This window comes from Microtus pennsylvanicus, chromosome 6, assembly GCF_037038515.1.
Source record: "Microtus pennsylvanicus isolate mMicPen1 chromosome 6, mMicPen1.hap1, whole genome shotgun sequence".
Lineage (NCBI taxonomy): Eukaryota > Metazoa > Chordata > Mammalia > Rodentia > Cricetidae > Microtus > Microtus pennsylvanicus.
The window spans coordinates 70,725,469-70,746,594 of NC_134584.1; the positions used below are offsets into that span (position 1 = coordinate 70,725,469).

General features: G+C 38.3%; 1 protein-coding gene across 6 annotated transcripts in view; it reads right to left on the bottom strand.

Annotated features, from left to right (window-relative positions):
* Arb2a (ARB2 cotranscriptional regulator A) overlaps positions 1 to 21,126 on the bottom strand; it is a 419,074-nt gene that overhangs the window by 350,064 nt on the left and 47,884 nt on the right. For 4 of the 6 annotated variants that reach the window (XM_075976424.1, XM_075976423.1, XM_075976428.1 and 1 more), the window contains exons 2-3: positions 17,807 to 17,908; positions 16,159 to 16,259 (exon numbers count right to left, since the gene is read on the bottom strand). In XM_075976424.1, the coding sequence (XP_075832539.1) occupies positions 16,159 to 16,259; positions 17,807 to 17,876 (171 nt within the window). In that variant the 5' untranslated portion in view covers positions 17,877 to 17,908. The remainder of the gene's footprint in view (positions 1 to 16,158; positions 16,260 to 17,806; positions 17,909 to 21,126) is intronic. The other 2 variants (XM_075976426.1, XM_075976425.1) reach the window with 1 other exon arrangement.

The following is a 21,126-nucleotide window of genomic DNA, read 5'->3' on the forward strand; positions in this document are numbered from 1 at the left end:
GTGTGCTGATATGTGTGTATAGGTGAGTGTGTAGGTGTGTGTGTAGGTGTATGTGTGTGGAGGTATGTGTGTGCAGATATGTGTGTATAGGTGAGTGTGTAGGTGTGTATGTAGGTGTATGTGTGTGGAGGTATGTGTGTGCAGATATGTGTGTATAGGTGAGTGTGTAGATGTGTGCTGATACACATACAGAATCCTGACTCCCCATCTACCCATAAAGCTGTAGTGTGCTGGGGTCTCCTCTCCTGACACATCTAGTAATGGGAGAAAATAAATAAGAAAACTAATAAAACATTATGCATGCTATAAGAGAACAGCTTTAAAAGCACATAGGAGACATGAGGGTGAGAGGGACCAGTCTATCCTACACAAATCAAAGAAACCATTATTAAAGGTTGAACTAAGACTGAAAGATCAATAAATACCCTCAAACTGATGGGGCAGTAAAACACACAGCCAGCACCACATGCTCTTTTCCTGAGAAGAGTACCAGAGATATAAAACAGTATGACGGATTTTTTAAAAAGTCAGTAGGTTTATATAGCTCAAACATAGGGTGAGTTGGGTTAGGGCAAGAAAGAAAGTAAAAATACCACAGACATAAAGGGTGAAACAGAATTCACATCTCTGAAGGCTCAGCAGTCCATGACCAAGGTGCAGGCTAATTTGGTTTCCAATGAAGAGCTTTTTGTTTTGGGGTTTCTTTAACGTTCTTCAATCCTTCCTTGCTTCCATTCCCCACCCCCACATGTATTTACCTTCTCACTGCCCCACATACCCATTACTCCAGTATCACACAGGAGAGAAAAATCTCTGTCACCCACCATTGTATCCTTACTTAAGTTAACTTACTTAAGCTCTTTAAAACCCAATTTAAAGAAAGATTATATTTTGAATTTGAAGTTAGGAACACAATTCAGTGCAGAGCAGTAAAACTTAAAGTAAGCTAATTAAGAGATTATGTAAACTGCAGCTAAACTACTGCAAATGAAGACAGAGAAAGACAGTATGTTAAGAAGTTAAAATGACAAGATGTGGTCATTATCAAGGACTGAATCAACAATATTTCTGACTTAAATACTGGAATGAATGATAGTACTAACCATCTAAAAAGAACAAGCAAGTTAATGTCCACATAAAATCCAGAGACATCATTCTCTAAAATCCAAGTCCAGAGACAAGCAGAAGTGAGAAGTCGGAATGACTTAGGATTACTAAGGACCACATCACAGACTCCATCATCACTGAAGGGCCTGAGATCTGCTTATCCGCTACTTAGAGGTTGTTCAGGTTTTTTCTACTCTGTGCATGCTAGCACAGAGCTGAATTCCTGGATCAATGACAATGAAATGAGGGAAGTGCAACAATGATGGCATGGCACCATCTTATTTGCATTGGTTCCCTAGCTTCTGATCTCCAAGAGGGAAATCTAAATCCCTAAAACTGAAGAGAAGCTGTTACAGAAGCACAGCACGTGGGAATCTTTATTATAGTGGGTAATACACAAGCATGTTCTTTGTCCCTCAAGAATGCACATTTACAACTATACCTCTGACATATGGTTCAAAGAAACAGCAGGCCTAGAATTCTGTTGTTGTTTGGTGGTGATGGCAGTGGTGGGTGAATTTTTGAGACAAGGTCTCATTCTAGCCTAAATTGGTTTTCAATTTATTATGCAGTCCAAGCTGGCCACAAGTTTAAGGCAATCCTTTGGTTTCTACCTCCTACGTGCTGGAATTAGAAGGATGAGCTACTGTGCTCAGCTAAAAGCCTTGTATTCTCAGCTGATATAAGACACACATGTGTAAAGCATGGGGGACACAGAATAGACTATCACAACACCCACCCAGCTATTCCATTCCCTCCAAAACCGCAAATGCAATTGCCCAGCAACCACACCCCTAGGGCCCAGGTATTTTAGACAGGACTTCTATTATGGTGATTAAGTACGCTAACCAAAGCAAGACAGGTGGGAAAAGGAATATTTCATTCATACTTTGCTGGGGCACACAGAGCTGTGAGCCCATTCCACCTTGTCTGAAAGTCAGAGTTTGAGCTTATTTAAGTTGTTAAAAACAGGTTACAAATAAGAGATTCTGGCTTAGAGTGTGGTTAACTAATATTCTGAGTATTGAAGTAGATCACTCCACCTGGACCAAAGGTCAGAGGATTCAAGTCTATTTCTTGTGTCATGCTATCGAAGTCTGTTGCCTCCATCCCCACTCCCCTTTAGGAACAAAGTATAAAAGCATGTGGAAGAATAACAGAGAAGAATTCAGTATTCACTGAACGTCCCTCCCAATGCTGTATTTCTGCCTCTTATTTCTCCTATATCTCTTTTCCTTTTTCCTAATAATTCTAATCCTCACATTCCTACTATGGAACGTACAAGTTTTGTTGAAGCTGGTTTTTGACAGTACTTCCATTTTACTGTTCCTCACTGAAAGCAGTTAGGACATGAGCCCAAGCAGGGCTAGAGCTAGAGGCTAGAGCTGATACAGAGGCCACAGAGATCTGTTGCTTACTGGCTTGCTCTTCAGGAATTACTCAGCCTGCTCTCATATAGCACCCAGAATCATTAGCCCAGGGATGGCACCACCAGCAATGGGCTGGGTTCTCCCACACCTTATAAATGCCCTATAAAATTACCCTGATATCTAAACTACAGAAAGACAATAATAAGAAAGAGAATTACAGGTCAATCTCATTCATGAACATTGATGCAAAAATACTAAATAAAATACTGGCAAATTGAATCCAAGAACATATCAGAACCATCATCCACCATGACCAGTAGGCTTCATCCCACAGATGCAGGGATGGTTCAACATACTGAACAGGGATGGTTCAACATAAATCTGTCAATGTAATCCACCATAGAAACAAGCTGAAAAATAAAAATCACATGATCATCTCATTAGATGCCAAAAAAAAAAATTTGACAAAATACAACACCCTTCATGATAAAGGTCTTGGAGGGAGGAGGGATACAAGGAACATACCTAAACATAATTAAGGCAATATACAGCAAGCCAACAGCCAACATCAAATTAAATGGAGAAAAACTCCCAGCGATCCCACTGAAATCAGGAATAAGACAAGGTTGTCCACTCTTTCCATATCTATTCAATATAGTTCTTGAGGTCCTAGCTAGAGCAATAAGACATCAAAAGGAGATCAAGAGGATACAAATTGGAGAAGAAGAAGTCAAACTCTCACTATTTGCTGATGATATGATAGTTTACATAAGTAATCCCAAAAATTCTACCAAGGAACTTCTACAACTCAAAAACACTTTAAGCAATGTAGCAGGATACAAAATTAACTCAAAAAAAAAAAAAAGCCAGTAGCCCTCTTGTACACAGATTATAAAAGGGCTAGGGAAGAAATCAGAGAATCAACACTCTTCACAATAGCCACAAATAGCATAAAATATCTCAGAGTAACTGTTATGATTTTTTAAAAATGCTGCAAGATCCCCAGCGGCAGTAGGCAGCAGAAATGCTATAGGTGGTAGCGGGCCATGTGGCAGCAGGCAATGGGCCCTAAGAGCAGCCAGACGGCTGCCATCCCCAGCAGTGGCTGGTCCCAGGCAGGGAGACACATGGCGGGTGGGCTGGTCCCAGTGAGGCCAGCCCTGTGAGCAGGCAGTGGGTAGGAAGCACATGGATAGACACATCGTACAGAATAGAATTAGATATGTATTACTTAGAGGAAAGAGAGGGGGAAAAGGAGAAGAGGACAGAGAGAGAAAAGGGGGGAGAAATGGGGAGAGAAGCAGAAGAAGCATAGCTGCCTCTCCGAGAGGAAGATGGAAAAGAAAGCAAGCTCAGGCCTGAAGCTGAAGATCAACCTGCCTCAGCCTATGGGGGAGGGAGTGGGCATGGCTTGTAGGAACAATCATAACAGTAACTCTAACCAAACAACTAAAGACTTGTATGACACCTGCACTCTTAACTGAATACTGCAGAAACTGTCTACTGCCAAGAGATTGGTAAAACCTATTTATTACAGTGGTAAGACTGAGAAACAGTTCTTGCTTGCTGTCAGCTGGGGAACCACCCTTCATTACTAGAGGCCTCTCTGCTTCTTGCAAAACAGCTCAGTTCCAGTAATAGAATACTGAGACCTTCTCAGGCTTGCGCAATAAATCTAAATTTTTTTCCCTGTTCTCATACCAAAGGGAAAATACCTGTGTAATAATTCTTTTAAGATAGTAGCAATCAATACTCTAATGAGGCTTAATCATCTACACTCCTGCCAACAATACTTGAAAGCCCTGATTATGTAAAGCCTAGTCAACATTGTACATAAGGTTAAACAGAACTTCACATGTTTAAAATGATTTGCATTCCTTTCTCTATGAACTACTTATTCATGACTTATATCCATTGGTGAGTTTGGGAGTGTGGGGGAGTGGGCTTTGTGGCTATTCTTTTATGTTTCTTTGTTGCTATGTGGGCTATTGTATTGCTACTTTTAAGTTTATCTTATTCTGAAGCTTGAAAAGAACAAGCAGTCCTGAAGATTTCTTACAATCTCATTAACAAAATATGCTAAGCTTGACAACAATCATTTCTTGCTTCAAGCTAGAATTAGACATTTCTCTTAAAATTCAGACTGCTTTTTAAAGCAGTGGTTCTCAACCTTCCTGATGCCTTGATATTTTACTACAGTTTCTCATGTTGTGCTGATCCCCAAACATACAATTATTTTCATTGCTACTTCATAACTGTAACTCTGTAATTGTTATAAATCATAATGTGAATATCTGATGTGGGCAACACAGTTTGCTCTAGTGCACAGGGGACATAAGAGCCAGAGGGGAGTGTTTCTGCCATTGGGCTATACCCATCCCACCCCACCCCCTAGCCCACTTTTTCACCTTCTAGGTCCTTGGAACCCTGCAACACAGCTTGCTCTACTGCTGAGAGGTGAGTCAGCAGCCACAGGGCTGGAAAGCAGGACACCCCACTCTCTGGAACCTCCCCAGTGGAACAAAACCCAGAGGTCCTTCACTAACTCCCTCTACTTTTCTAGTCAGCCAGCGGGGAGTTTTCCTGATGCTGGGCTATCCCCCAATCCATCCTGCCCCCAAACCAGCCTTTTCCCCTGAAAGGCTCTTGGAACCCTGCAACAGAGCTTGTTCCAATACTGAGGGGACCTACTAGGTAGGACAGCAGCCACAGCGCCAGACAGCTGGAACCTCCCCAGTGGGACAATCACAGGGTCCCTTCCCCAACTCCCTCAGCTTTTCTGCCCAGCAAGCAGGGAGTTTTCCAGCTGCTGGACTATTCTACAACCCACCATGCCCCCAAACCCGCCTTTTCTCCTGCTAGCTCCATGGAATCCTGCAACAAAGATTGCTCCAATACTGAGGGAACATAAGAGAGGGCAGACCAAGAAAAATTCCCAAGTACTCAGACAGCCACAGCAAGGATTGGACCAAAATGCCAAAGCACTGCCGGCCTCATTTGAAGGAAGAGATGGGTAGGGGCCAATGCAAGAATGGCTCCAACATCCTAAAAAGCAACAGGGTAACACCAGAATCCAGTGGACACACAACAGGAAGACTTGATCATCCTAACCCAGAAGAAGTAGAAGAAAGCAACTTTAAACCTAACTTTATGAAAATGATGGAGACCTTTAAAGAGGAAGTGAAAAACTCCCTAAAGAAATAAAAGAGAAGACAAACAAAAAGTTGGAAGAAATTAATAAATCCCTCAAAGATACCCCCCAAAAAACAGAAAAAGCAATCAAACAGGTGAAAAAAAAAAACAGTTCAAGACTTGAAGACTGAAATAGAGGTAATAAAGAAAACACAAACTGAAAAATGTCTGGATATAGAAAATCTGGGTAAATGAACAGGAACTACAGAAACACGTATAACCAACAAAATACAAGAGATAGAAGAAAGAATCTCTAGCACTGAAGATGCAATATACGAAACAGACTCATTGGTCAAAGCAAACATTAAATCCAACAAATTCTTAACACAAAACATTCAGGAAATCTGAGAAACTATGAAAAGACCAAACCTAAGAATAATGGAGACAGATGAAGGAGAAGAACTCCAGCTCAAAGGCACAGAAAATATATTCAACAAAATTATAGAAGAAAACTTCTCCAACATAAAGAAGAATATCCCTATGAAGGTACAAGAAGCTTACAGAACACCAAATAGACAGGATCAAAAAAAAAATCGAATCACCATATAATAATCAAAACACAAAACATACAGAATAAAGAAAGAATATTAAAAGCTGCAAAGGAAAAAGGTCAAGTAACATATATAGGTAAACCTATCAGAATTACACCTGACTTCTCAATGGAAACCATGAAAGCCAGATGGTCTTGGATAGATGTGCTGTAGACACTAAGAGACCATGTATGCAAGCCCAGACTACTATACCCAGCAAAGCTTTCTTTCTATATCAATGGAGAAAACAAGATATTCCATGAAAAAAACAGCTTTAAAAAATATGTATGCACAAACCCAACATTACAGAAAGTACTAGAAATAAAACCTCAACCCAAGGAAGCTAACTACACCCACAATAACACAGAAATCTGAAACACCCCACACACATGCCAGCATAACCCAAAGAAGGGAAACACACAAACACTACTACCAAAAAAATAATCAGAGTTACGAGTCACTGGTCATTAATATCACTTAATACCAATGGAATCAATTCACCTATAAAAAGATACAGGCTAAGAGAATGGATACGAAAACAAGATCCACCATTCTGCTGTTTACAAGAAACACACCTCAACCTCAAAAACAGACACTACCTCATAGTAAAGTGTGGGGAAAAGGTTTTCCAATCAAATGGACCTAAGAAACAAGGAGGGGTGGCTATCCTAATATATAACAGAATGGATTTCAAACTAAAAATCAATCAGAAGAAATAGAGAATGATACTTTATACTCATAACAGGAACAATTCATCAAGATGAAGTCTCAATCCTGAATATCTATACCCCTAATACAAGAGCACCCACATATGTAAAAGAAACATTACTAAAACTTAAATCACACATCAAACCCCACACACAAATAGTAGGAGATTTCAACACTCCTCTCTCACCAATGGACAGGTCAACCAAACAGAAACTTAACGAAGAAATAAGAGAACTAACAGATGTAATGAATCAAATGGACCTAAAAGACATCTATAGAACATTCCACCCAAACAGAAAAGAATATACCTTCTAACCAGCACCTCATGGAACCTCCTCGAAAATTGATCACATACTCAGTAACAAAGCAAACATCCACATATACAAAAAAGAAAAAAATTGGAGTAACCCCCAGTGTCTTATCAAATCATCATGGAGTAAAGTTAGAATTTAACAAAACTACTACTCCCAGAAAGCCTACAAACTCATGGAAACTCAGAAACTCAACAGTCAACTACTGAACCACCCCTGGGCTAAGGAAAAAATAAAGAAATAAATTAAAGCTTTCCTGGAATTCAACGAAAATGAAGGCACAGCATATACAAACCTTTGGAACACTATGAAAGCAGTGCTAAAAGGAAAGTTCATAGCACTAAGTGCCCACATAAAAGAAAAAGGAGAAAGCTCACATTAATGATTTCACAGCACACCTGAAAGCGCTAGAAAAAAAAAAAAAGAATCAGACTCACCCAGGAGAAGCAGAAGACTGGAAATAATCAAGTTGATGGAAAACAAAGAAAACAACACAAAGAATCAATGAAACAAACAGTTGGTTCGTTGAGAAAATCAACAAGATTGACAAACCCTTATCCAAACTAATCAAAAGGGAGAGAGAGAACATCCAAATTAACAAAATCAGAAATGAAAAGAGGGACATAACAACAGACACTGAGGAAATTCAGAGAATCATTAGGTCTTACTACAAAAACCTGTACTCCACAAAATTGGAAAATGTAAAAGAAATGGACAATTTTTTACATAAATACAATATACCAAAATTAAATCAAGACCAGGTGAGCAATTTAAATAGACCAATAAGCCTCAAGGAAATAGAAGATGTCATCAAAAACTTCCCAACGAAAAACAGCCCAGGGTCTGATGGCTTTAGTGCAGAATTCTACCAGAACTTCCAAGAAGAGCTAATACCTATACTCCTCAAAGTGTTCCACATAACAGAAACAGAAGGGTCACTGCCAAACTCTTTTTATGAGGCTACAGTTACGCCTATACCAAAACCACGCAAAGACTCAACCAAGAAAGACAATTATAGACCAATCTCACTCATGAATATAGATACAAAAGTTCTCAATAAAATACTGGCAAACCGAATCCAAGAACACATTAAAAAATCATCCATCATGATTAAGTAGGCTTCATCACAGAGATGCAGGGCTGGTTCAACAAATAAAAGTCTATCAATGTAATCCATCATAAAAATAAACTGAAAGAAAAAGACCATATGATCATTTCATTACATGATGAAAAAGCATTAGACAAAATTCAACACCCATTTATGATAAAAGTCTTGGAGAGATTAGGGATACAAGAATTATATCTAAATATAATAAAAACAATTTAAAGCAAGCCAACAGCTAACATCAAATTAAATGGAGAGAAACTCAAAGCCATTCCACTAAAATCAGAAACAAGAGAAGGCTGTCCACTTTCTCCACATCTCTTCAACATAATTCTTGAAGTTCTAACAATAGCAATAAGACAACATAGGGGGATCAAAGGGATTCGAATTGGAAAGGAAAAAGTAAAACTTTCATTATTTGCAGATGATATTATAGTGTACATAAGTGACCCCAAAAACCCTACCAGAGAATTCCTACAGCTGATAAACACCTTCAGTGATGTGGCAGGATACAAGATGAACTCAAAAAAATCAGTGGCCCTTCTATACACAAAGAAAAAGATGAGAGGGAAGTCAGAGAAACATCACCTTTCACAATACCACAAATAACATACAATATCGTGGGGTAACACTAACCAAGGAAGTGAAAGACCTGTTTTACAAGAACTTTAAGTCTTTGAAGAAAGAAACTGAAGAGGATACCAGAAAGTGGAAAGATCTCCCATGATTTTGGATAGAAAGGATCAACATAGTAAAATTGGCAATCCTACCAAAAGCAATCTATAGATTCAATGCAATCCCCATCAAAATCCCAACAAAATTCTTCACAGACCTTGAGAGAACAATAATCAACTTCATAGGGAAAAACAAAAAAAACAAAGATAGACAAAACAATCCTATATAATAAAGGAACTTCTAAAGGCAAGCTCTATTACAGAGCTACAGTAATGAAAACAGCTTGGTATTGGCATAAAAACCAGGATGTTGGGCAATAGAATCAAATTGAAGACAGGGATATTAATCCACACACCTATGAAAACCTGATTTTTGACAAAGAAAATAAAATTATACAATGGAAAAAAGAAAGCATTTTCAACAAATGGTACTGGCATAACTGGATGTCAACCTGTAGAAGAATGAAAATAGATCCATATCTATCACCATGCCCAAAACTCAAGTCTAAATGGATTAAAGACCTCAATATAAATCTGACCACACTGAACCTGATAGAGAAGAAAGTGGGAAATAGCCATTAATGCATGGGTACAGGAGACCACTTCCTAAATATAACCCCAGTAGCATAGACAATAAGAACAACAAAAAATAAATGGGACCTCCTGAAACTGAGAAGCTTCTGTAAAGCAAAGGACACAGTCAATAAGACAAAAAGGCAGCCTACTGAATGGGAAAAGATTTTCACAAACCCCACATCAGACAAAGGACTGATCTCCAAAAAATATAAATAACTCAAAAAATTAGACAATAAAATTCTAAATAACCCAATTAAAAACTGGAGTTCTGAACGAAACAGAAAATTCTCAACAGAAGAATTTCAAATGGCCAAAAGATACTTAAGGACTTGTTCAACTTCCTTAGTTATCAGGGAAATGCAAATAAAAACAACTCTGAGATATCAATCTTACACCTGTCAGAATGACTAATATGAAAAACACTAATGTTATCTATGCTAGAGAGGATTTGGAGTAAGGGGAACACTCATCCATTGCTGGTGGGAATGCAAACTTGTGCAATCACTTTGGAAATCAGTGTGGGGGTTTCTCAGAAAATTGGGAATCAATCTACTTCAAGATCTAGCAATACCACTCTTGGGAATATATCCAAGAGATGCCCAATCATACTACAAAAGCATTTGTTCAACTTTGTTCATAGCAGCATTATTTTTATTTTTTTAAAGATTTATTTATTTATTATGTATACAATGTTCTGACTCCATGTATGCCCGCACACCAGAGGAGGGCGCCAGATCTCATTACAGATGGTTGTGAGCCACCATGTGGTTGCTGGGAACTGAACTCAGGACCTTTGGAAGAGCAGCCGGTTCTCTTAACCACTGAGCCATCTCTCCAGCCCACAGCATTATTTTTAATAGGCAGAACATGGAAACAACCTAGATGCCCCTCAACTGAAGAATGAATAAAGAAAGTGTGGCACATCTATACATTAGAGTACTACTCAGTGTTAAAAAATAATGGCATCATGAAGTTTGCATGCAAATGGATGGAATTAGAAAACATTATCCTGAGTGAGGTAACCCAAACCCCCAAAAAAAAATAAATAAAGGACATTGAGCCTTATAGTTCATGATCCTAGAGAAGCTAAGTAATACGATGAAGGAAAAGAAAAACATATATAGACCCACCTGTAAACTCGAAACAGACAAGACTGCCTGACAAAATTTGGGAGTGTGGGGACAGGGGTAGAAGTGGAGAAGGGGAAGAGGAGGGGAGAAGAGAAGGTTTGGGGAGAACTTGAAGGAATGGGATAGTTGAGATGGAGGAAGGACAGATGTGAGAGCAAGGAAAGAGATATCTTGATTGAGGGAACCATTATGGGGTTAGCAAGAAACCTGGCTCTAGAAAAATTCCCAGGAATCCACAAAGATGAACCCAGCTAAGACCCTAAGCAATAGAGGAGAGGATGCCTGAACTGGCCTTGCCCTGTAGTCAGACTTATGATTATCTTAAATATCACCATAGAACCTTCATCCAACAACAGATGGAAACAGGAAGAGACCCACATTGGAGCACTGGACTGAGCTCCCAAGGTCCAGTTGAAGAGTGGAAGGAGTGAGTATGAGCAAGGAGGTCAAGACCATGAGCAGTTCATCCACTGCAACAATTTGCCTGAGCTAATGGGAGCTCACCAATTCCAACTGGAAAGGGAGTGAAGAAGCATGGGATCAAACTAATCCCTCTAAATGTGGGTGACAGTTGGGTCAGACTGACGGGCCAATGACAGTGGCACTGGGATTTGTCCTTACTACATGTCCTGGCTTTGGGGGATGCTATTCTCTTTGGATATATACCTTGCTCAATCTAGATGGAGTAGGGAAGGCCTTGGACTGTCCACAGGGCAGGGTGCCTTGCCCTCTCTCAGGATTGAAGGGGGGTTAGGGAGAGGGTATGTGGAGGGAGTGGGAGGAGGGGAGAGAGTAGGAATTTGGATTGGTATTTTTTAAAGTAATAAATAAAATAATAATTAAAAATAAATGACTAAATAAGTATCTGATGTGCAGGATATCTGATATATGACCCCTGTGAAAGGGTTATTCAATCCCAAGGGGTCATGACCCACAGGTTGAGAATTATCTCATTATGTGGATTGCATTTAAATATGAGTATGAAAATAAACTTTGCATTGTTTTCCATATGTACACCTCAATAGAGTCATCAAAAAATTCTATAAGATCCAACTGTCCTACAGTTCTTAATAAATCTTTTTTCAGTGTAATTTTTTCAATTATTTCCACTATTTTACAAAATATTTTACCAGTTAGGTTAGGGTAGGAAGGGATTTATGACCTCAGTTGCTTCTGCTAGTATTGTACTTTGTACTATCCCTTAATAAAGAGCCAGACCTGTGAGATTACCTAATCACGTTTTTTTGGTTTTTTTTCTTATTAAGAACATTGACAACCAAGCGGTAATGGCACATGCCTTTAATCCCAGCATTTGGGAGGCAGACACAGGCAGATCTCTGTGAGATCGAGGCCAGCCTGGTCTACAGGAGCTTTCCAAAGCTGCAAAGAAACACTGTCTCAAAAAAGAGGAAGAGGAAGAGGAAGAGGAAGAGGAAGAAGAAGAAGAAGAAGAAGAAGAAGAAGAAGAAGAAGAAGAAGAAGAAGAAGAAGAAGAAGACTGACATTTTATTGATTCTTACAGAAGCTATAAAGATACATATTAAAGAAAATGCAAAGGTCCAAAATAGGCAAGAAAGTGAAATTTCTTGCTCTAACATGACTGGTTAGCAGTGACGCAATGTTGATGCAGAAGTTTGAAACCAAAAGGCAAGGTGGCATAAACAAATTCTGTAATGAGAAAACTTTCCCTTTTCTATTCCAGGCTTTGAGATACACTGAATTCTATGTGAACAAGTTATGTCTGCTTGCAGTCAACATACTAGGAAAGAAAATTGATTGGTAGGTGAAATCCAGGGATTTGTTGATATATGAAACACAGACTTAAGGAAATAATGATTTAAGAAATGATGCAGCTTAGCCTGTATTCACATATTTGGAGATATATATATATATATATATATATATATATATATATATATATATATATATATATGTGTGTGTGTGTGTGTGTGTGTGTGTGTGTGTGTATGTGTGTGTATTTTCTTCAAACAACAATTGAAGAAAATGGGTCATAAATTTGAGAGTAAGCAAGGGGAAAAGGTAGAAAGGGGAAATGGGGGGAAGGGAAAATGATGTAATTATACATTAACTTCAAAAAATTCTTAAAGCGATGCATTAAACTGGATCTTAGGGGCTCAGTCCTGTGCTCCAATGTGGGTCTCTGTCTCTATCTCCATCCGTCACCGGACGAAGGTTCTATGGTGATATTCAAGATAGTCATCAGTCTGACCACAGGACAAAGCCAGTTCAGGCACCCTCTCCTCTACTAACCAGGGTCCTAGCTGAGGACATCCTTGTGGACACCTGGGAACCCCTCTAGAGCCAAGCCTCTTGTCAACCCCAAAATGTCTCCCTCACTTAAGATATTTCCTTCCTGCTCCTATATCTGCCCTTCCTCCATCTCAACCATCTCATTCCCCCAAGCTCTCCCCAACCCTCCTCTTCTCCCTTCTCTCTCCCCTTCCTCCTTACCCCCACTCCATCCCTACCCCCATGCTCAACTTTTGCCTGGCAATCTTATCTGCTTCCAATTTCCAGGAGGATAACTATATGTTTTTCTTTGGGTTCACCTTATACTTAGCTTTGATGAATCGTGAACTATAGGCTCAATGTCCTATGTTTATGGCTAGAATCCACTAATAAGTGTGTACATACCATATTCGTATTTTTGGGTCTGGGTTATCTCACTCAGAATAGTGTTTTCTATTTCCACCCATTTGCATGCAAAATTCAAGATGTCAATTTTTTTTTTACCACTGAGTAGTACTCTAATGTGTAGATGTGCCACACTTTCTTTATTCATTCTTCCATTGAGGGGCTTTTAGGTTGTTTCCAGGTTCTGGCTATTACAAATAATGCTGCTATGGACCACAAGGGGTTGGTCCACTCACTGAGACAGTGTGCCTGATCTAATGGGAGCTCACCAAATCCAGCTGGACTGGGACTAAACAAGCATGTGATCTAACTGAATCCTCTGAATGTGGCTAACAATTGAGGCAGACTGAGAAGTCATTGATAATGGTACTGGGATTTGTCTCTACTGCATGTACTAGCTGTTTGGGATCCTAGTCTATTTGGATGCACACCTTCCTAAGCCTGGATGGAGGGGGAGGGCCTTGGACTTCCCACAGGGCAGGGTACCCTGGCCTATCTTAGGACTGGAGGGGGAGGGGGAAAGGAGAGTGGGGGAACAGGAGAGAAATGGGAGAAGGGGAAGAAGAGGAAATTTTGAATGGTTATTATTTATAAAGCAATAAAAAAATAAATTAAAAAATGGATTAAAAATTAAATCCTGTAAGTTTTGTGGCCACATAAAGAGAAAACAAGTTATAATAGTGGAATTTTGTCTTACATTACTTGTTTGCCTGTTTGGGGTGTGTGTGTGTGTGTGTGTGTGTGTGTGTGTGTGTGTGTGTATGTTTGTGCATGTATTCCACAAGAGTGTGTGGAGTCAGAAAACAACTCGAGGGAGTCAGCTCTCTCATCCCACCATATGGGTTCTGAGGGTCAATCTCAGATAATCAGGCTTGGCAGCAAGTGCCGTGTCATGCTGATCCATCTTTCCAGCCCATTAGGTTGATTTACTATAGAAGATGAAGCATACGGTTTTGAAGAAAAGGAAGCAGAAGGTTAAATAATATAGGTATGTGCCAAGTACACTACGGTACACTTGTTATGCAAGTACTAGACAGGCTGAGGCTGAGGAAAAAGATTCCAAGTTCAAGGCCAGCCTGGGCTACACTGTGAGTTTCAGGTCAGCCTGAACTACACACACATACACACACACACAAATACACCAAAAAAAACTGCAAAAAAATTGCACATGGTTTGTAGAATAACAACATATCTAAAGGACCTGGTAAACATGGATTATAGAAAGGAATAAAACGTAAGTGCCGTTTAAATACACACACAAGCACTTTCCTAAGATAAGATTATTATTGTATAGTTATTCTATAATGAAAACACCATAAATTTGCAGTATATAATTCAAGTGGAAACAGGAAAGCACTTTAACATAAGCAGAAGTAATTATGATCTCTACATACATTTAAGTTACAAACAATAAAGAATATTCAAGATTATATGTAACAAAAATTAAAGAAAAAGAGGCCATAAATTTAAAAAAGAGCAAGAGAAGATACATAAGAGGGTTTGAAAAGAAAAAAAGGAAATGGGGAAAATTATGCCATTATATTACCACAAAATTTTTTTAAAAAGTTGAATAAACTAATGGGAAATGAAGAACTGGTGAAGATTTAACCTGAAATTACCTTGTCGCAAAATACAAGTTAGCCTGCACAGTACTGGAAATACTGCCTTAAAAACCAGACCACTGGGTCAGAAAACAGACAGCAGGAGTTTCAGGTACCCAATTTCTTCCCTCTAGATCCCCTAGATCCAAGATGGAGGCACAGGAATTCTCCAGTGAACTGAACACAGGGGAACTCCGTAGTCAAAAACATAAGCTTAGCAAATCTGGTCTCACGGAAGTCCACGAGTAAGCCTGCCACCTTGGCCACCATTAAAGAGAGAGGGGGTGGTGTCTTTATTATCTTGACTAGGACACAAATTTGCAAAGTGCCTTAGAAGGGGGCACAACACTCTCCACCCTTAAAGCCTGTGAGATCATAATACAATGTCCCTGTAAAGAGACTGTAGAACAGAAAGTCAAAACTTTTCCTCAGACATGCAGAAATACAAGAGACATAAGAAAGAACTGTCTCATCGTATTTGTTCTCTTCACACTACAAAATGCCCCCCATGTTATTTTTTAACTAACAAATGTATTAAAAGGTCAATATACCTTCTGGGGGAAAAGTGGTTATCTCAGTAACATATTAAACAAATGTGTCTATATATGTTTTACTAAAAATCTGTGATATTGAATAAATGAAATATTTAGTTCGGATGAAAATTCACCAAAATGACAAATGGCACTTTGGGTTTCTTTGGTGAGACCATGTAAGATACCCAGTTTTCGAAGGACAAATACATTATCAAGTTAGAGGGAAAGAAGAACAGCTCAGTCTAACTATCTTAATAGCAATCATCAAATAAATAAAGACTTAAAAGTAAAGCCCATCTTACTGGCACAGTAGAAGATTCAATCTTTTAAAAAATATTACAAAAAAAAAGGTAAAATTTGGTGTAAATTTGCTTTTCCATATAAACAACTTAGTGGAAAATACCAAAGTCATATGAAGGATATGTCAGTATAAAAGCAAACGCTTTCAAATTAAAAACATTCTTCTAGTAAATGACTGAAAATTACCAAATACAAAAAGGAAAGAGTATTTTAGAAATCACTTTTTATAGGAAGAGTATGTAAATTGATGCACCGTCCAAACCATTGCTCCTGGTACTCTGAATTGGAAAATGAAGTAAAACAATACCTATGCCATACCTCAACCTTCAAATTAAAAAAGGCAAAGTAGCAATATCCTTGACATACCTCACCCAGAGCTTCGTATCTTTTCTGGTTCCACCTGTGTAAGTCTTCACGGTAGTTAAAAACAAATGGTTCCCCAGTTTTTATGTGTCTTAACTGCCCCTCTAAAAGACAACAAGCAACATTCCAATGATTTAGAATATATCTTAAATAATATGGAACTTATAATAAATAATTATAACTTTTTTAAATATTTGATTTCTTCCTAAATTTTTGTCTTCAAATGCCAATATAATAAACCTATTAAGCATATAAAAGAAGGATCCCTAGGAATTTAAAAGCTAGTCTTAATCTTCATCCCAATATTTTAAAGCAAGCTGACACTACTTTAAGGCTACTAAGAACACCACCAGATAATGCCATAAGCATGGCTCAGACTTCAAGAAGTTTAGCGGCCACCTGGGAGACAAATGTTGAAAATCTAAGCAATTTTCCAGAAAGTTAAGATAGTAATGAAAGAAAGGCAGCGATGCAAAGCTGCCATCTGTGATGTATATGAACAGTAAGGTCCAGAATGATGTGGGAACATGAGCATGTATTGTGCGGTTACCTAGGACAGAAGGGATTCAGGGCCTTGAGGAACAGTTTTCTATGAGGCCCTAAGACAAGCTATCAATGGAGGCTGGAGAGGAGGAGGAGAGCTAACACCAGCTGAAACTATCCAAACCTTCCTGGACTGCATTTTCTGACACAGAACAAGTAAAGTCCAAATAAGGCATACAGGGCTCCATGCACCAGTAAGCATTTGGTCATAATATTCCCATCCTGTATATTAAAGAATTACAGTGTGATAGTCTTCATGGAAACATGCCTCATATATCAAAAACATGTTTCTTTACCATGAGCAATGCTAAATTAACCATCTAGACCATAGTATTCAAAAAAAAACTCTCCTTGTGGAAAGCATTAAACTTTATGTACTAAAAGGTTTAATTATCAGCCTATTTACAGTGAGAAAAGACAGACCATCTGCCCCTTGCTTTCAATGGGAAGAGTCTAGTAACCAGAAGAAACACAGCCCACAAGGCAACAGCTTTAATCCTTTCTCACAAACAGGCAATGAAAGATTACTATTTATACATGTTGTATCATAAGATATTCTTTATAAAAAATAATATCTGAAAGTGATCAACGTTTCTACTATCATCTTAAACTCATGAGTATGCAAGTACACATGGGCAGAAGAGAGGCCCCTTCCTTCCACCTGTAAGAGTAAGAGGCACACACTAACACAGTGATGAGCAATCAGCATTTGGAGCTAAAACGCAATAGGTAGAAATGACAACTACATGCTCCTGCCCCAAACAGTATAAGCCTTCAAATATAATAGTGTATTGTGGCTCAGGTATGAACTTCAATTAGGAGTTTCTAGTTAGATACCAGAGTAGAATGCTCAAAGTAAAAATGTATAAATGAAGTCAACTTATTGTCTTTTAATTTATGAGACTTGTCAACTACAGAAAACTGTCTCCTAATTCTTTTATTAGAGTGAAGGAGTTTACTATACAAACATAAGTCATGATCTCCCCAAAATCCTGCAAAATGTTCTAGTTAGGTAGTGAGAGTAACTAATATGTTTCCTATGATTCTATAAACACTGTTAAGTAAATTATACATACACATATATGTGTGTATAATGTACAGCACTTACTTTCATTAAAAGCATATTCAAATCCTTCCAGTGTGGTAGGAAAATCAAGAGGTGGCTCGTCCTTCTTCATGAGTTCATCCAAATCAATCCTAGACAGCAAATCTAAAAACAAAGTGACAGGAACCGACATGAGACTTACTCAGGTTCATGGCTCACTGAGAATACAAGTGAAGGCTGCATTTCTAATTGCTTTAAAGTATTCCTTCATTCTAGTAGATTAATTTTATCTGTTGTTTTAACTAACAATGCTATTAAAATTTAAGTTCCAAAAAAGCTGCATTTTGATCTAACTCAGTATCAACATAAATACTCTCCAAATCATAATCCCCTAAGTAATCACAACACGGATTCTCAAAATAATCTACTAACTTTTCCCCTTCAAAATGGCTATTTGTTTGTACCTCATTAACCTTAGTCTATGGTTTCAAATTTCAGATATTAATGTAACATTTCAAAGACCACAAAATTTTACTATAAATGAGCTATAGTTTGTGAATAGAAGAACTAATTGTAAATACAAAACTGATATCATTATATATTGATACATTTTATAAGAAATATTAAAATGAGACATGTTGATCGGAAATGCCTAGTTGATACTAAAACAGTTTCTATTCTTCACAATACTGAATTTCACAAGTCAAGAAAGGCAGCCAGGCAGGTGTGGTGGGATATGCCTTTAATCCCTGCACTAGGGAGGAACTAGGGAGTTTGAGGCCAAGAATACTCAGGGGAACTTTATACAAACAAAAACAACAACAAAAAAGGTCCAAAGGCTGTTTTATTAAAAATAAATATAAACTCAATTTATTCTTTGTTTCTGGAATAATTTCCTACAGATGGAAAGAGTGTTTGTGTCCCTTAGCCCGATTTCCTATACAGACAGCAAGTTCCATCACCACCGTTTGTCCACCTAGAACACCGCACTAAACTCTTCGAGGATTTTCTCACAATTGCCTTTGATGTGAAAGTATCTAATATTTTCTCCTAAAAGATCATTTCTGTCTGCTTCCCGTCATACCCTAATTTTCTGAAGAAGCATCACAAAGATGACTAAGTCCTTACCACAAGTGAAGGAGAATATGACATGCACAGAACGTCACTGATAACTGCCCTTCATCAGCTGGATGAGGTCTGGCAGGCTTCTCCACTATGATGTCAGTTTTCCCTTCGCATGGCCTGTCTTTAGAACTGACCGAGTCACACTGACTTTGAGGTGACAGCAAAGGAGTCATGCTCTCTCTCCTGAGGTAAGAAACACTGCGACACATAACTGGTCATCCTTCTACACTGACACACATCACTGGTCTTCTACACTGACACACATCACTGGTCTTCTACACTGACACACATCACTGGTCTTCTACACTGACACACATCACTGGTTACTCTTCTACACTGACACACATCACTGGTCACTCTTCTACACTGACACACATCACTGGTTACTCTTCTACACTGACACACATCACTGGTCTTCTGCACTGACACACATCACTGGTCTTCTACACTGACACACATCACTGGTCTTCTACACTGACACACATCACTGGTCACTCTTCTACACTGACACACATCACTGGTCTTCTACACTGACACACATCACTGGTTACTCTTCTACACTGACACACATCACTGGTCTTCTACACTGACACACATCACTGGTCACTATTCGGTATGAAAGTCAGCCTCACTTTCTCCCTTTCACAACCACTCCAGCATTTATTAGCAGCAAACGACCCAGGAATGCTTACTATATATTCTAAGTAACAACCCAACACTACAACATTTACTTTTTTTAATAATCTTTTGAATATCTCTTGTTCCCCTTGGAAAAGATTTCATCTTCTTATATTGAATGAAGGGTTTTGAGATCTTCTTCCTTTCTTATTGTTACCAAGCATACCATGTTTATCTTGTATCTTCTCTGCTCCAACCCTAAAATATTTTGTCAACAGAGTCTTTAACAATAGCTTGAATCCTGGCACAGGATCTTGAGTTCAAGGCCAACTCAGAAGGAACAAAAAAAAAATCAATAAACGTTGTGAAAACCCTAAGGGCTAGATATGTAGAATAATGGTACAACACTTGTCTGGCATTCAACAGGCCCTAGAATCCATTATCGGTAAAAGTAACAACAATAACAATAAATAAAGTAAAAAATAAACTGCACTTAATGTAATGCACGCTAATGTGTGTGACTACTGATGCCTAAATTTTATAAATGTGCAAAAGTAATGCCAGACATTAATAATATGGAAAATTGTGAGACAGAGAGATGTTGCTATGCATGGCAAGTCTATTATCTGCTTATGAGAATTAATTTTATGTGTCAACCGGTGCCCAGGCACTTTGTCAAACACTATTATAGACATTACCATACAGATATTTTTAGATGTTTCTTTTTCTTTTTTCTCTTCTTTCTTTTCTTTTAGTTTTTCATAACATGATATCTCTGAATAACATCCCTAGTTGTCCTGGAACTCCTGATTTGTAAACCAGGCTGGCCTTGAACTCAAGAACACAGAGATCTGCCTGCCTCTTCCTCCTGAGTGCTAAGATTAATGGTATGCACCAGCACTGCCTGGCTAGATGTATTCTTTTAAGCCATAAACCTGGGATCAATAACGTAAGTGAACTATATCCAATAAATGAAGGTTTTCTTGTGAACTCAGATTTAAGACTGAATTCTGAACTTTTCCCTGAATTTCAAGCTGCCAAGTGGCTCTACAGTTTCTCATTCTATTTTCCTCTTTTCATCTCTCCCCCCCACCCCATCTCACTCTCCCCACTTCCCATCCATGGACTGTAAATGTATATATGCATACATATGTACTCATACATATTGAGTCATCACCATATTATACCACTTCAAACACAGACCCCATATATAACCGTACATACCATAAACAGTTAATATGGAATAGGCAATACCATATAAATTTGTTGACTTACATAATGATGCTTACACAATTATGAAACTGCCTAACAACACATTTCCTGGTCTCAAGTATACATAGCTCTGTGGGTATAAAATTCTATTCATTTTGCTTCTCTATAAAACCCTGACTAAACTGTTTCTCAATTTTTATAACCCAAAAATTGCTCTAAAAGTCAACTCTTTTAATAAAAAAAAGAACTAGTTAAATAAAAGAAGGAAAAAAGTACAAGCCAAATAAAGAACAGAAGGCACACCAGTACAACACAAATAAACAGTGTACACAGTTACAAAGCATAAAGAAATGGCCTTCACACCCCAAATAAAAAGCTATCCCACAAAACCTCAAGAGTTATTTTTATGATAGGAGACATAAAGACAT